General features: G+C 42.6%; 1 protein-coding gene across 4 annotated transcripts in view; it reads right to left on the reverse strand.

Moving 5' to 3' along the window:
* Positions 1-16,705, reverse strand: part of crb1 (crumbs cell polarity complex component 1) — a 226,567-nt gene that overhangs the window by 208,197 nt on the left and 1,665 nt on the right. For 3 of the 4 annotated variants that reach the window (XR_007963700.1, XR_007963699.1, XM_052073897.1), the window contains exons 2-9: positions 13,954-14,190; positions 12,810-13,005; positions 12,549-12,688; positions 9,971-10,153; positions 7,083-8,042; positions 4,983-5,533; positions 4,323-4,488; positions 1,280-2,222 (exon numbers count right to left, since the gene is read on the reverse strand). Coding sequence is in view for 2 of the 4 variants with exons in the window: in XM_052073897.1 (XP_051929857.1) it covers positions 1,280-2,222; positions 4,323-4,488; positions 4,983-5,533; positions 7,083-8,042; positions 9,971-10,153; positions 12,549-12,688; positions 12,810-13,005; positions 13,954-14,190 (3,376 nt within the window). In the remaining 2 variants the exon portion in view is untranslated. Of the gene's footprint in view, positions 1-1,279; positions 2,223-4,322; positions 4,489-4,982; positions 5,534-7,082; positions 8,043-9,197; positions 9,676-9,970; positions 10,154-12,548; positions 12,689-12,809; positions 13,006-13,953; positions 14,191-16,705 lie in introns of those variants that run through there. The other variant, XM_052073898.1, reaches the window with a different exon arrangement.

The following is a 16,705-nucleotide window of genomic DNA, read 5'->3' on the forward strand; positions in this document are numbered from 1 at the left end:
AGTGTAGCATCTTGTCTGTCTTATGGTGCGATCCCTCGTCTCCGCAATTTAGCATCGGTTTTTTTTGTGTGTATCTGTGTGAGTGTGTGTGTGTGTGTGTGTGTATGTGTGTGTGTGCGTGCGCGTTTGCTAACTAACCGCGCTCCTAAAACTGTTCAGATAGTGACAAAAGTCATCATTACAGGATGAAATGTTTCCTCTTCCAATCGTTGACGCACAAAGATGTAGTTTGCATCACATTGACAATGATGCGTTGGGGAAAATATCGCGGGATACAATTGAATGCAATCCATTGCAAGAGCACAGAACAAAAACAAAAACTGCAATCCTGCTTGGAAAGCATCGCCTTTGATTGAGACAGTCAGGGATCATTTGGCAATATGTTAACTCTGAGGTTTTCATGACTTTCACATCATCATTTTGTGGACGGGTGCAGACGGTGTGCATTGAAATAAGACGTATAAAGTGGGGGTCGTCTTATATTCAGGGTCTAGACATTATACCCATTCACGACGCTAGATGGCGCCAGATATCAATAAGGTAAATGCTGAACTTGACTCTCCAGGCCAAACTGAACCCCTGCCACGAAGATTTGAATGAGGCAAAATAACATGCTTTTTCTCTCAAATATATTGTTATAATCATTTGTTTCGGATGTACTGTAATTATTTTCTGTATAAAAATTTATTTGGTGTGCAAATAGTCTTGAAAAAGAGGGGGGTCGTCTTATAATCAGGGCAGTCTTATATTTGGGCCAATACGGTAATTTCCTTCATTCATGATGATGAAAAAAATCAAGTGGCACGTTTTTGACATATTCAGGAGGTAGATATCTCCAGTATGATAATCCAAACCCAAATGAGCATTTTTTGGCCTTCGCGGAGGTCTGTGTGAAAAATACTCCATTCTAGTGTAACTAGATAAAGTAAACCCTAAAGAAGGAGCAGCTCTCAGTCTGCGATCGTTAAGTTTCACCGTGACTCGGACTTTGCAGCTCAGAAACAACATAAATGATTTCTAGGAAGCTCTGTCGTGTATCACTGCCAAAGGAAGAAAGCTGATGGATGTCTCATGTGTACTCTGCTCTTTCTAGTTTATTTCTCTTTGAGGGAACACTTTGTGGTTTTCTGGTATTGTGTCCTTTTGCTCATCATTTTCATTTTTAAAAAATGCTCCTGTTTTGGCTGTTACCAATTGAGCCAGTGCACCCCTAAGAAGGAACTGGTAAATGAACAACTGCATTGATGCGTCTTTTTTTATTTGGCCAGGCTGAACTTACTTGCAGAGAGGTCCGGTGTAGTTTTCAGCACACAGACAGGCATAGCTGTCAGGACCATGCAGGCAGGTGCCTCCGTGCGCGCACAGATGGTTTTCACAGCTATCGACCTCTTCCTCACAGTCTACCCCCGTGTATCCGAGTTCGCAAGAGCATTCGTAGCTCAGCCCCTTGATGCTGCAGTTGCCGTGGAGGCAAGGACCGGAGGCGCAGGTGTCAATGAAGAAGCCGCAGTGCCTCCCTGCCCAGCCCTCAGCGCAGCTGCAGTTGTAGGAGTTAAATAAGTCCTGGCACGCCCCTCCATTCAAGCACGGGTCGGGCGTGCATACGGACGCCCCGCTGCAACCGACCAGCGGAGGATTGAGGGACGTATGGATAAATTTCTCCTCCTGCAAGCGTGGAAGGTTCACCTGAGAAGAGCTGAAATAAGGCAGCGCAATACCGCCTATCTCCACCGTGCCCAGACACCCTGCCAGTGACCAGCCGACGTCAGGCGCCAAACCTCCCAGGAAGATGTCTACTCCCTTCTTGAGGAAGTCCAGATTGCCCCCTTGACCACTGGAGGTGACGGCTTCATCTACTTCATCATCCAGCACCAGAGTCCACTGAGACATATTAGCCCACGGTGCCGTCATAAACAAGTGGACATTGTGCCATTCGCCGTCACTGACAAGTCTCATGCTGTTGAGGCTGATTGTGGACTCCCCTCGCTCGTCTTCCCCCGACACTCCTGCATTTCTGGTGGAGCTCTGAAGCTCCATAAAGAGGAAGCCGTCCTGGACAGAGAGGGTGACAAAGGCAGGGCCCTTCTCGGCGTGGAGGATGGCTGCGCTGCGTTTCCGAGTGCGCAAGTTCACCGAGAGGTTGGTTAGATTGCGTAATATGTGTCCATTTCCTCGATAGACCAGCACAGTGCTGTCATTCAGGAAAGTGGCATTGGAGTAACCTAGGATGGCATGAAAACACACATGAGCTCCTATATGGCACTTTGAAACACCATTTAGGAACCTTATTTGAGGTTATTTTTAGTCGGATAACTTTTATTTGCATTTATGCATTTAGTTTAGAGAGCAACATACTGTATGTACGTACCAATGGTTCAGCCAAAATTGAGCATTTTCCTCTCTTTCGATCAAAGTAAAGTAAAGCAAAGCCCCGATTATCAGATATGTCTTTGTAAGACTATGCTATGTACTTTTCCTTTCAGGTCTGCATGGAAAACGGTCGAGCCAATAATCGCTAATGTTACACCAAGTGCAGTCAACACCAAGTTTGGCTCAATCACAAACTGATTGTGACATGGAACAGCACAATCTCCGCTTAAAGAAAGAGAGAAAAAAAAGAGTGGGTTTTTTTGCCAGCACGGTTTATGCATTTTTTTTTCTTTTATAGCTGATATCCAATTACGAAGCTTGCCAACTGGTTGTTTTGAGTATTTGTCTCATGTGTCTCCTAAGTCATTTCCTAAAATCACAACACTTTCTTCGTATTTTCCTACAGTCTGGATGCCATGTAGCACCATGTCGCCTTACATTAGTCAATCTTGGTATTATGACATGCCATGCTATTGGCTGGCAACCGGTTCAGGGTGTCCCCCGCCTACTGCCCAAAGACAGCTGGGATGGGCTCCAAGCACGCCCCGTGCCCCTTGTGAGGATAAAGCGGATCGGAAAATGAATGAATGAATGAATGGTATTATGACACACATATGCCGAGTTGGAGTAAGACCACGCTTGCCGATTTTTTCCTTGTCATGTGTGAGGTCTCTCGCACTATAAAAATCTGTTAAATGTCATCTGCGTGTACCTTGTATCTTTAGTGAGCACGATGAGGCCGACGTGCTAACCAGTCGAGCTTTATTTTAGATGACCAATAATTTCCTGCCGTTCTCCTACCTTGTTGCCTTGCATTTGGCTCCACTGCACTTATGACTTTACAGCAGGGGTGTCAAACTCATTTTTGCCACAGACCACACTGTAGTTACGGTTTACCTTGGAGGGCCGTTATGAATTTTGGGAAGCCATATAAATGTCACCTCCACATATTACATATACAGCACACAATGAATTGATGGATAACTAGTTTTAAAATCAGAAGTCAAGAATAATGACTGTTATTGTGAATTACATATGACAATTTGAAATTTTGGTTCAGACTTTAGCAAACATCATGGATTTTGGCATGCTTGATTTGCTTTCGTGGCCCACATAAAATGATGTGGCGGGCCAGATCTGGCCCCCGGGCCTTCACTTTGAGACCTTTGCTTTACAGCATGAAATGTGAGAGTCAGTAGAACTACATGTGACCCAGGCAATTCATGATAATTTAGTATAAAGCCGATTTCATGAGATACAGTATACAGTAACAGCATATGATACATTTTATAACACACAAGACACATCCGTCCGTCCATGATTGGATCCGCTTATCCTCACAAGGGTGATGGGTGTGACCGAAAACACAAATATACAAATGTATTTTGGGAGTATGTGGGGGTCCAATGCCTTGTGGCTTTTCCCACAATGAGACTAACACAGGATCATCCTTTCTCAATTTTCACTACCGGTACATATCAATTTTCACTCAATATCATCAAAATCATCCAATGTCCATTTTTTGTCATTTTTGTTAACGTGATGTCAGTGTACCAGAATGAACATTTAATGTATTAAAAAAAAACTACGACAATGTTTTTTTTCACAGTACAGTGAATATATGCAACGAACAAATGTGGCCAACATCAGATCAGAATTCCGAAATCCTCCAAAGAATTAGAGACTCAAATAGTTTACGTGATTGATTAGTTAGCACCTCAACACCCTACTGTGTTACACATTCTTCCTTGACAAATAAAATGGACATTGTTAGAGAGTTATTGTTGTAACAATATGATTATTGGAGTTTACACTTGCGGATAATCATCATACTGAGAGCTGTTCGGAACACTTTGAGTCCAATGTTGTGGCATGTGAGTTCACAAAACCACATAACTGTATTTTGCATGGAATGGAATGAATCTTAGCATCCGGCTGGTGGCTGTACTTACATTCATATCCTTGGTTGAGTATCTTGCACTCAGCGTCTGCGGGGCAAGGCGACAATTCGCACCATCTGACATCTTCACAGTGTCGCCCTCCTGTGCTGGGTGGGCACGTGCAGGTGAAATCGTCCCACATGTTGTAACACATGCCGCCGTTTAGACAAGGGTTCCTCTGAAGAAAGAGACATGATAAAAGTGGGGCCGTTTCAGCTCGTTTTGAAAACTTTGTATTTGCCATGAAATGCAACTAAAGTCCAATACGCCTGTACCTTGAATTGTGAGTTTGATTCCGTGACTAAGCTATAACTCATTTTGCTCGGATACAAATCACAACTGCAAGTATGCACGGGTCAACTGTACTCGTAAAGGTGCAGTCAACCCCAAAATCTTCTTGAAAATAATATGTTCTATGTGCCTACACTAGTCTAAACACGGCATTCTGATTCATATTGCCTTTGTGGACTTTACTGCTGAAGTCATTTTCCACAAACGTAATATGAATCCGAATGACGTGTTTACACTAATACTCTAGGGCTAGATAGAACATCATCTTAACAAGAACATTTGGGTCTTGACTACTCCTTTAAGTCAAGATTTTACTCAGTGTAAATTTTTCAAAACGCAGTTAATGAAAGGTAATAAAAGGAGTTCAGGTGTTCCCCTTACGCTGCAAATGTTGTCTCCAGAGCAGCCGGCGGTCACATTCTCCATGACTTGCAAAGGGAACGTTGTCACTGAAGTGTCCAAACCAAAAAACTGCAGCCTCCTGTCATTTATCCGCAAGTCTTGGATGCATCCTTTAAAAGGTCCCCCCCAAGCAACAGTGGACTCGCCCTTCAGCAGACCCCCAACGTAGACGATGTCTCCTGCTTGAACCCCATCTGTCCTGGACTCCACCTCAGCTTGTTTGTGAGCATCCACGTGCAGCGTCATTTGCCCCTTCACCACCTCCACATTCACAAAGTGAACTTCACCGTCATTGACCGCGCTCTCGCCCCTCAGGCTCTTGACGTTCCCGAGTTGAGTAGTGACCACTCCGTCCTCCAGCCACACGCGCAGGTACTGCGTGCTGCTGTTGCCCACAGCAAGCAGGAGGCCACCAGGCTTCCGTGTACGCAGGAAGAGAGACATTGAGAGGCCCTGACCGAGGTCATCTGTGACGTTGAAGGCAGCGAAACTGAGCGAGTCTTCGCTCCCGAAGCGTGCAGTCACATATTCTGAAGGTGAGGAAAAAGACAAGGCAAATTGTACCTTCATTGTAGTAAGCGGAAACAGCCGGCAAGGCAAGGCACGGACCTACTTGTACATTTGTAATCTCAATTCAAATACTTGTTCCATTACAGTAAATTGTGTTAATACAGTCCGAACATTTCGTAGCTTTTCTTTTGTGCATTGCTACCTGTACATCGGAGGCAATTGCTCTAAGACTGCAAGGGAAGCTCAGCTTCCCCTAAAATGTCAAAAAGTAAGTGATCAAATATATGCGTGGACGTACAATTGTGTGGACGTGTCATTGACTAAATATGCGCTACAACGCACTCAACTTTTGTTCTGTATCAGCTTCTTATTACTGGTTACGACGCAACTCTCTTCTCATTCATTCCCGCAGCTTCACTGTACTTGTGCTATAAAGTGTGGACGCTGAGCGTCGAGAGAGTTCAGGGTAGGTTGTCCCAATGCGTTAAAAGTAGACGAGTCATTGGATAAATGCTTGTTTTGTCCCACCCATCGGACTCTCAGCGTCTCTGGGAGTCTATGGGCAATGGGCGAGTATCGGCCGGCCAGGACGCTGAGCTTTTCTGCATGCTGATTGGATGATCTGTCTGAAACTATATCTCCTTTTGATTGACAGCGAAATGAGCCAATCACCGATCTTTCGGTGTAGGCATCCGTGGGAGCAATTTTCAATTCTCACTCTGTTCTGAGTTGAATTGGAGATTTCTAATTATTTTAGCAACACTCTCTTTGTTGAAAACGACTAGCGACAGATTAATATTTTATTTCTGGTGTGTTTTATTTTAGTTGCTTGTGTTAGCAGACTGATGTAAATCACTACAGTTAAGACCCTGGAAAAGAAGTTTTGTTGGTATGACAGGGTCACAGATCATTTTCTTGAAAAGGAACAGAGTTGAATTCATGTATAAATAAATTTTATGATGTAGGCCGAAATTGAGCTTCCCCCTCCTTGACAGACCAGCATCCGCCACTGCTGTACATACTGTATATACCGGTGTGTGTGTGTATACACACACACACCGGTATATACAGTATGCACAGTATACAGTATGCACAGTATACAGTACACACACACACACACACACACACACACACACACACACACACACATATATATACGGTATATAAAATGTAGAGTAGTTTGAAGTGGTGTTTATAAAGCTACATGGGGCAGCTCTCTCCACCAGACTGGGGTGATAAGCATTGCGATAAATGAATTGCAATAAACTTGAGTTGTAGTGGCCGGTGTGTGCGGTTCTGAAATGTATGAGGGGCCCTCAGGGACATAATTCATGATAACTTCTCATGCACATGACTATTGGTGAAATACTGTCCTGGAATGATTGAAACACTCACACTGTCAGTGTCAGTAGTGTGTATGACAATCTTTGAGTAGTTTATGCGAGCAAAAAAAAAAATCGGTAGTGTGAGTGTTTTAGTCGTGAGTCTGAGCCCTCCAGTCGTGCGTGAGAGGATTTTTGGAGTCATCCTGAATGTTGTCATTGACCACCCCTTCATGTAAAAACGTACCCTCTTCACAGTCTTGGCCCTCGTAAGGCCTTGGACACAGGCACTGGTAGCTCTGCCACAAGTTGACACACAGCCCATTGTTTTGGCAAGGCACATCCAAGCAGCGATCGCGGTGGCTGCAGCCAGGAGAAACGTTCACTGCAGAGTCGCTCAGCCACTCCTCCGGGACAATCAGTTGCCAGTCCACCAAGACATCCCGCATGCAACCAATGAATGGCGGAAGTGAGGAGTCCTCGCTTGAGTCCTTTCGCACCCCTCCAATGAAGGTGTTCTGAGGGGGCGACACCAGCCCATCCAAGTTATTTGGGACTGGAGCCACCTTATAGCACAACTGCCTCTCACATTTTGCCACCGCATCATTCAAGAGTCTCAGACTGAGCACCCGGTTTGTGAGCACTGCCTCGACACTATGCCATTCTCCATCGGTGACTGTGTGGGACAGCTCCAAAGCCCCAATTTGACTCTGCACTTGGAGCCCGGCGACAGCTTGCCTTCTAAGTGTGAGGTGAAGCTGCCCCCCTTCCAGCTCCAGGCTCAGCAACAGGCCCCGAATGCTCCGCTGGAATAATATAGCCCTGGGAAGAGCGGTCTTGAAGCTGAGGGTGATGTTGCAAGAGATTTCAGCGTCTACAAAGGGGCTCTGTAGCAGAAGGTAGCCGCTACGTTCAAATGAGAAGGTGGTGGGGGTCTTGCAGAGGGGGCCGGTGTATCCGGGTGAGCAGGAGCATGTGTAACCGTGAGTTTCGTCCAGCAGGAAGGGATTGCAGGAGCCTTGGTTCTGGCACTCGTGGCCGTCACAACCCACCAGCCGAACATCGCACTTTGCACCTCCATAAAGGTAGGGTATGCTACGCTGTTTACTGCAGTGACATATGTAGCCCCCATTGTGGTTCTCACACCTCCCCCCATTCAGACATGGACTGGGATCACAGTGGTCTCTGAGCTCCTGGCAGAGAGAACCTGTTGAAATAATTAAATCGCAGGAATTTAGCAGAAAAAACACATATCATGACAGTGTAATTAAAAGTAGACTATTTTCCCATTTTTTTAACATTCCAAGGACTCAAGGCCACTTAATTTATTATCTTCAATTATCGTCACTTTCCGAAAATGATTACCAAAGTTTTTTTTTTCCCCCAGAACACACGAAAAACGCAACCAAATACTGATTACCGGTATATTATATTTAGGAATTCTGTCATTTCATTTCAGGGTTAGAATTGCAAAATCTGTTTCACATAGAATTTAGACGATTTTAGCAGGGCTGGCCGCAGCATCCTGGGGACATGTTTATGGCAAAAAACAAAACAAAAAAACATCATTTTGGGCCAAATATGACTTAGGCTGTTATTTTAAGAGTGTAACAAACAAACACACAAGCCAATAATAAAAACAAAACAATTCACCGCAAAACCTGCCAACATTTGGACTAAATTGAACACATTTTGTCCAAAATTCTACAAAAACAGTCAAAACGGTTTAAACGCCGGAAATGTAAATACGGCAAGCACTGTGACATTGCTGACACTAAAACATACTTATCACCATTTAAATGTCACTTTTTCAAACACATACAAAAGAATACCTTTCTAGAATGCTTAGCTTTTAAACGGTCCTTTTTAGCCACAAAATAATATAATGTTAATTAAATAAAAATATTTCCATTACGTTAAAAAGTAAGTCAACATAGAAGAATATGCCTGGTACAAGTTACAGTTGTACAAGTTGTTAAAGTGCCTTCAACATTTACCTTTTGCTTTATCACACTCTTTGTTGGACTTATCACAGACTCCTCTCAAAGTGATTCTATTGCTCCAACCGATACAAAACGAAAACTAAACAATACCATCGGCTTTTCAACCAGCTCTCCATGTTGATGTCCATATTTTCACATTCCCGAGTATAACCACACTTAACTAGCCCACGCGGTTACTTAACTTTCCTATGATCTGTATTATCCACTTAACATTGCTTTTCTTGAATGTGTTTACAGACTTAGTATTATTATTTGTTTTAATCCTTGACCTACAGCCATAGCACTTAGGATAAGAAAGAGAGACAAAAAAAAAAGGTGAACAGATGCTACCCTACACTTCACCCAATTATTACCGTTACCTGATCGAAGCAACAGAATTGCCCATATCCATGGTGTGTGGATCCACATCATGCCGTCACTCTTTCCCTCAGAGATGCCCCAAATGTGTCTAAGTGCACCATATTAGTGTGAGTGAACACAGGCTGTCGCAATAGAGGTCTGCTCCTTGTCTGCTTCTATGCACCCGTGCAGAGCTGAATAGGTGGAGACCGGCAAAGGCAGATCCTGGGGATTACACTAATACTATTTGGCCACCTTCTTGAGTCAGTGCCACTGGGAGGGAGTCCATTTTAGAACATACAGTAACACTATCCGTGGCGACTCACAAACTAACTTACCGTCATTGCAAAATCAAATTTTGTGTAAACCGGAATAAAAATAATCTGCTTTTGTAACCCAAAAGTAATACTCAAGGCACATGGTCTTAAACAAGTCTGTGAACGGCGCACCAACAATATCCTGTTGGAATTTATCAAAACATTCCATGTACCGGTACTTTTGTCCACCGCAGTCTCACACAGTGTAAATATGCGATATACTTTATTAGATGTTATTTTTTAAAGTTTGGAATGCTTTTTTTTTTTTACCTTCCTAAGCATCCAAAGTAGTATTACATAACCCGATGTTTATCTTATTCCTTACCCAGTGCATACACTGCTTATTGTCACAACACAACGCTTCGGCACTGTATGTGTCAGCCAAGGTTGCAAAAGGCTCAGGATACCACTGACACCATCAATCAAACCCACTGACACACTGAAATAACCGCAGCGGATTCATCAGAATAGACTACCTGTTGTTCCTGGAGGACAGCTGCAGATGTAGCCTGCAGCGTGCTGTGGGTCGTAGCGTTCAGGTAGCAGTGGTTCGATGCCAAAAAGGACGTGCCATGACCTCTCGATGCAGCGGCCCCCGTTCAAACACGGGTTACTGCCACACTCATTGATATCTATTTCACATAGTGTACCCTCAAACCCTGAAATGAAGAGGCAAAATAAGGATGTTATCAACAGCATATATAGTACCAATAGGTAGATACCAAAAGATGTGTCGAGTTAGCACCGGGGGTCGGCAACCCAAAAAAGAGCCACATAGGAAAAAAAAAACAAAAAACAAATATGTCTGTAGCCATAAAAAAATAAAAGCCTTCTATAAAACTTACAATGAAGGAAACACTTGCTCTATGTAAGTAGGAGATTGGACTGTCTCAGAATTGTTTATGTTATTCATTCCTTTGTTGTGTGTTCACAAACACCCACATAGAATTGTAATTTCCTCGCTTGATTTTTTTTTTGTGCATTATTTTTGCTTTTCTTATTGTCAGTGAAGGGATCATTAATTTTCATTTTTCTGAGGCTGTCTTTGAACGCCTCTTGAGTCAAACTAGAAGAGAGAAGGCACGGAGTCGGACGCAGACGTGTCTGTTTGTCGAGACGCTTAAAAACATAAATAAAGTGTACGTTTTAAAAAACCAACACCACAGCTCTCTTTTTTTGGAGCGGCAACATGTGTCTATATTAGGGATGTGAATCTCAGCACTGAGGACGATTCGATACACATCACGATCCACTGCCAGCGATGCGATACTTAAACGATACATGGAATTTTCTGGCGATACGATGCGATACGTTTCACCGTCGTCACGATGCGATACGATTCGATACACATTAAGTTCAAATCAATGCGATCCGATACGATACAATGCAATTTGTTGCGATATTGTGCAATTAAACATGATGCAAATAAGCAAAGAAAAAAAGCTTTTAAAAAGATGGAATTCAGTATGGTATTACAAAAAGGATACCACTTTATTCCTTATAAAGAGTAGAACTTGTAAAACAACTTATTTAAGCCCTTTCGCAATTGGGTTTTGTGCAAAGAAAATGTAAACAATTTGGCACCTGAGACTCACAGCTGTAAACACAAACAGACTATTCTCACTGAGTGTCTTATATGAAATATAATAATAATATATATATGTATATGAATCTCTAGCGCAAGATGTCCACCCATCCACTGTAAGTGCAACTCTTTGCGCACTGTTCAGCGACACAGTAATCTCACTTCTCACTTTGTTGTACACATCGGGAATATGTTTGTAAGTGAACACAGACCTGTCTGGTATTTTGTACCTGGGTTCCAAAACGTGCACGAGCTGTCTGAAACCCTCGTTGTCCACCACGCTAAGGTTGGAGGTCTTTGCATATGAAATAAGCAGTGGCCTTAGTTATAGCCATCACGCGGTCACCGTGAGTTGCAAGGGGATTCCCAAAATAAGAGGCAATTTTTTTCTGATCCTGACCTGGTTTACCAAGAGTTTCTCCGGTGTCCGACGAGGAACTGGGCGGGGAAGCGGGAGGGAAACTTGTCGGTGATCTGGTGCCATCGGTTTAAGTGGGTCTGCATATTTGTGGTGCTGCCGTTGTATGGCTTCTTAGTGCGACATTCCTATCAAATTACGGAGGTTTTAGCAAGCTTTCCGTCTTTCTTTTCGAAGCCGTAGTATTTCCAAACATAAGATTTGAATGTTGCGGCTGCATTAAATATAGTAGTTTCCTTGCTGCTGCGTGCGCTAACTTCCATAATGTTTCGCTCGTTGTGTACTGGACTGTATGTGACGCACGGCTACCGTCCGTATTCAACACAAAACGCAAAGCAATGATGGTGCATTCATTGCGCCTAGGAAAGGGCAGATATGTGACGTTTAACATGAATAAAACGGCGCTTGAATCGGATTTTACCGATACCCATCAATGCATCGTGATGAATCGCGATTTCACCGATACCCATCAATGCATCGTGATGAATCGCGATTTCACCCGTCAATCGCGTCGTACCCAGTGAATGAGCCGATGCACTCGGATCGCGGACGTGCGCATCGATGTATCGATTAATATCGATTATTTTCCACACCCTTAGTCTATATCTATTTGAGCTATATTAGCCTACTATCAAAATCTTTTTCCATTTTCAAACATTTTTTTAAAAGCTCCAGGGAGCCACTAGATGTCGCTAAAGAGCAGAATGCGGCTCTGGAGCCGCGTGTTGCCGACACCCAAGCTAGCATATAGCTCTAAATGGAGTAACCAAACTAAAACGGCACTATATAAAATTCTCAAATGTACATGTTGCTGTACTTATTAGGGGTGTAAATATTGCCATTGTTTTTAACATTTTACCTCCATTCTAGAGAAAAGTAAAGCATCAACTTAATATAATTTTTCTATCCCAATGCAATACAGTAAGAGTATATTGAAATTAACACCACAAGAGAATGAAAACTAATTTTAAAAAAATGAGGGTGAAAGTTATGAGTTGCTCAGCACATGTGCTGTCGGTATCCATGCAACGGGAATCAAATTGTTATTTACCTGGCAAGCATTGACAGGTGTAATGATCCTGACTCTCCATACAGGTGGCACTGTTGAAACAGGGTTGAGAGTAGCATTGTTGTCTCAGGCCCTCACAACGTCGACCAGTAAAGGCTGTTTCTGAGCAGTCGCAGCTATATCTGGGACACAGTCACACTGAACCCGTTAAACCAACCCTTGTATAACCAAATGTGTCGAAAAAAAAACCTCCCCACATGATTCTAATATTTGTAGTGGGCAATTGATTGTCTGATATCTCACCCATTCTCTTCATCTATACACATAGCCCCATTTTGGCACGGCTTGTCTTGGCATTCATCGATGTTGATTTCACACCGGTGTCCTTGGAAACCGGGCTGGCAGGTGCAAATGAAGCCACCAGTGTTGCCGTGGCAACTGCCGCCATTGAGACACGGCTGTAATTGACACTCATCAATCGAGACTTCACAAGTGGCCCCTGAGACAATGAAAGCAACACAGATGTCAGAGTGCAAAATGGCACGGGGCTTTTTACGTGGACCGGCTGTGATCAGACCTGCTTTTATGCCACAGAACCTTTTGCGATGTGTGACAAAAAAGAAACGCCACCGTGTGCGTGACAGTGTCAGGTCACTAATGCACAGTAGGTAGAAGAAAAGTCTCCACACCCCTATTCAAATGCCAGGTTTTTGTGATCTAGAAAAATGACCCCAATATAAATTATTTCTTCACTCACAAAACACCATTTATATGACACACGCAACAAACTAAGAGTGTCACCACATTCATAATGAAGATGAATAAGTAGATTCTTGTTACATGTATGAAACGGAACAGCCACTACTTGTCAGAAATTCCTGAAGCTCCTTCAATGTTACTGTTGGCCTCTTGGAAGCCTCCCTGACCATCTTTGCATCCGTTTCTTGCTAACGTCAGTATTGTGTCACATTCTCGCTAGTTGATGATGCATCGCTGACTTTTTTTTCTTCTTGTTCCATTTTATTTAATTCCTTGGAAATTCATTGGTACCTTTTTCTGGCTTATACATGAACAATTTTTAATTCAATAAAAACCTGGCAATTGAGCAGCCGTTTTCTATCCATTGTAAATGAGACCAAAATGCGCGTCTTACATGTAAAGTATTTGAATGATCGCCCAAGCAGGAGAGATTTGATCGTGTATGTCACTTCACGAGAGAAACACATCGTCCATAAAATACAAAACACATCTCTTGCAACATTAAATAATTCCAAACTTTGAAAGATGTGCAGGACTCTCGCATGCGAACATTGACGTATTCATCGCATATACGCCTGCCTACCGAACCTTAATTTCAATCACGCTGTGATTGGCTGTTGTGGATAAGACTGGTCATCAATCCAAAAAAAAATGGGAGACGGAATGCCCATCTTAGCTGTTAACTCACCAGTGAACCCTGTGGCACATAGACAGGAGTAGCGGCCCACTTTGTCTATACAGGTGCCTCCGTTCATGCAGGGCTGGGAGATACATTCGTTGACATCAATCTGACAGTGAGCACCCTGGAAGCCCGGCACACAGAAGCATCCGTAGCCATCCTTGCGGTTTTGACACAAGGCTCGGTTTTGGCAAGGATTTGGTGAGCACAAATCCACACCTGGCGGGTGCCCTAAAGGAGTTGCACCTATGAACACATGAACTTTCTGAAACATTTTTGTATGTGACAGTTCTCATAAACATTATGAAAAGTAGCCAAGAGACAATATAGTAATGCCATTTTTGTCCATACAATTTTGCTAAAGAAGGTATGCTAAATATTTTAAACTAACCCACTTATATCATAAAAACAATAAACTTTTTTATACAGGACATGTGTATACCTAATGAAATGGCACTGCATAAATATGGTTGTTTAATCAAGTGAATCGAGCCAAAATTGTCCCTACACCAGACATCAAGTGTTCATATCCAAAACACTACTCATGCGATCTGTTGTGCCATCACCTTCATCTCATCTGGCACAATTAGTCTTTTAGCTTACCAAAGCAGACAAAAGTTTCATATAGTTTTTTTTCTTAGCAGTTGTTATGTATGGAGCTCTTCAATTAAGTCACCCCTCCACTGAAATGCTAATCAGAGGATCAGTATTTGATCCTCCCTGAGGATATATTGAGCAACAGAGTCACTTTTTGTGTGTGTGTGTGTGTGTGTGTGTGTGTGTGTGTGTGTGTGTGTGTGTGTGTGTGTATTCAATTTGAGAATATCCTTCACATGAAGTTCAGGTTATTCCCCTCGGTCAGAATAAGCGCCTTTCTTCTCCCTTGAGGGGATCTTTTAAAAAACGATCAGAATGGAAACTAATCTGCTGTTCGCATGGAGCTATTCTGGGCGCAAACCTACCTGGGTGAAGCCCCATTTTAATTGTTTTATTTTATTTATTTACACAGATTTGACACTTCAGTGCCTTCGTCATTTGACTTGTATCCTCTGTGTTGATGTAACCTGGCAGTATGTGTTTTATTTTTAAAAGATCATTAGTATTTTATTCAAAAAAATTACACAAGACATTATATTGTCTGAGATCACTCTGAGTATATATGACTCTATAATCCTTTATCTGGACCAATGGTCTTCTATCAAGAAAATATCATTTTAATTGTCCACTTTTCCAATTTTTAAAGAAGGTAAAAGTAACAATGGTTGCTGAGAACAACTGAAGCTGATGAAACTGGAATTTGCCAGAAATGCATACTGATGACAAACTATAACGCTTCTGTTACACAAAACAGAACTTGAACCTTTTGGCCAGTAACTTCAACTCTATGTTTATAGAATGATGTATACAAATAAAATAACACTGTATCAGGTGTGAAACATTAAAGAAGTTCAGTTGTGCCCACAGCATACTGAGTGATATGGCTGAAACCAATGGACACTTGAAAAAAAATAATCTTATCGTAGCCACCGCATTGCTGCACGCTACATGATTGACGCCACACATCAACTGATGTGCTTCACTGGAAAAAGCATGGCACAATTGTCAAGCGGATGGCCATAAAGATGGGGAAACGAAACGGGCAACAATGAAGCAGCAGGGTGGATATTTTGAGAGGCTGTTGGCGACAATAGAGCACCCTGTTCAATCACCATACCTGTGCATTTAGTTCTTTTTTTGTTTGTAAAACCTCTGTAGTGAAATGTATTGTGTAGTGTCAAAAAGCTTGATCTCCTCCAAAACTCAAAGCTAAAATCACCAAAGAATGGCTGAAAACAAAACGTTACATTATTCTGAAATGGGCAATGGCTTTCAATGAGCCCTGATCTAAATTATTTTTCAAAAACTTAGGAAGGAGGCATACTTCAAAGCTGAAACAGCTGCAGCAGTTCTCTCATGAGGAGTGGGAGAAAACAAAAAGCGCACGAGCTCGAGAAATTGTTTGATTGCATTGTCTCCAAAGGCTGTGCAACAAAGCATGTTATCATTTTTGTCCTGGGCCATTGCTTGCATTTTCAATTACAATTATTTTGACCATCATATTAATTTGGGGATATGGGGATATTTTGGGATATAATGGGATATTACAGTTCCTAAATTTGCATTTATTACTTTTGTCGACATTATTCAAGTAAACGTATTCTTGTTTTGTGGGGGAGAAGAACCTTGTGTGTAACTCCCTTCAAGTGCTCTTTGAATGAGCAACGCTCTTTGTGACATCCAGGGACCAAAGAGGTTCACAATCAGATGAGCAAATCCTGCATGCTCAGATGATAAACACTCCTGAGCACTTCACTCAAATCTTATGCAAAACAAAGTAGTTATTGCATGGATATGGAGTGGACCCTTGCATGACAACTGTAGTAAAATTACAACATTAGAATGAAGCCCCAGTGTATAAATGTATGCACACAGTCGCAGCAATCTTCCTTCAAGTGTCCAATCAGGCTGAATGCAAAACCTCCGGGGGAGCCTCTTGTGCTCCATGATTGGTGAAGGGCAGTCAGACTCAAGAGGCGACTTGCAATCATCTCCAGAACAGCAACATCCATACTGGACTCAGCATGACTGTGGTACAAGGAGATGATTTGCTACTCGCGTCTTATGTCTGCATACTGTATTGGCCCGAATATAAGACTGTTTTTTTTTTTTTTTGCATAGAAATAAGACCGAAAAGTGGGGGTCGTCTTATATTCGGGGTCTA

Source organism: Hippocampus zosterae, chromosome 8 (genome assembly GCF_025434085.1).
Source record: "Hippocampus zosterae strain Florida chromosome 8, ASM2543408v3, whole genome shotgun sequence".
NCBI classification, from domain to species: Eukaryota; Metazoa; Chordata; class Actinopteri; order Syngnathiformes; family Syngnathidae; genus Hippocampus; species Hippocampus zosterae.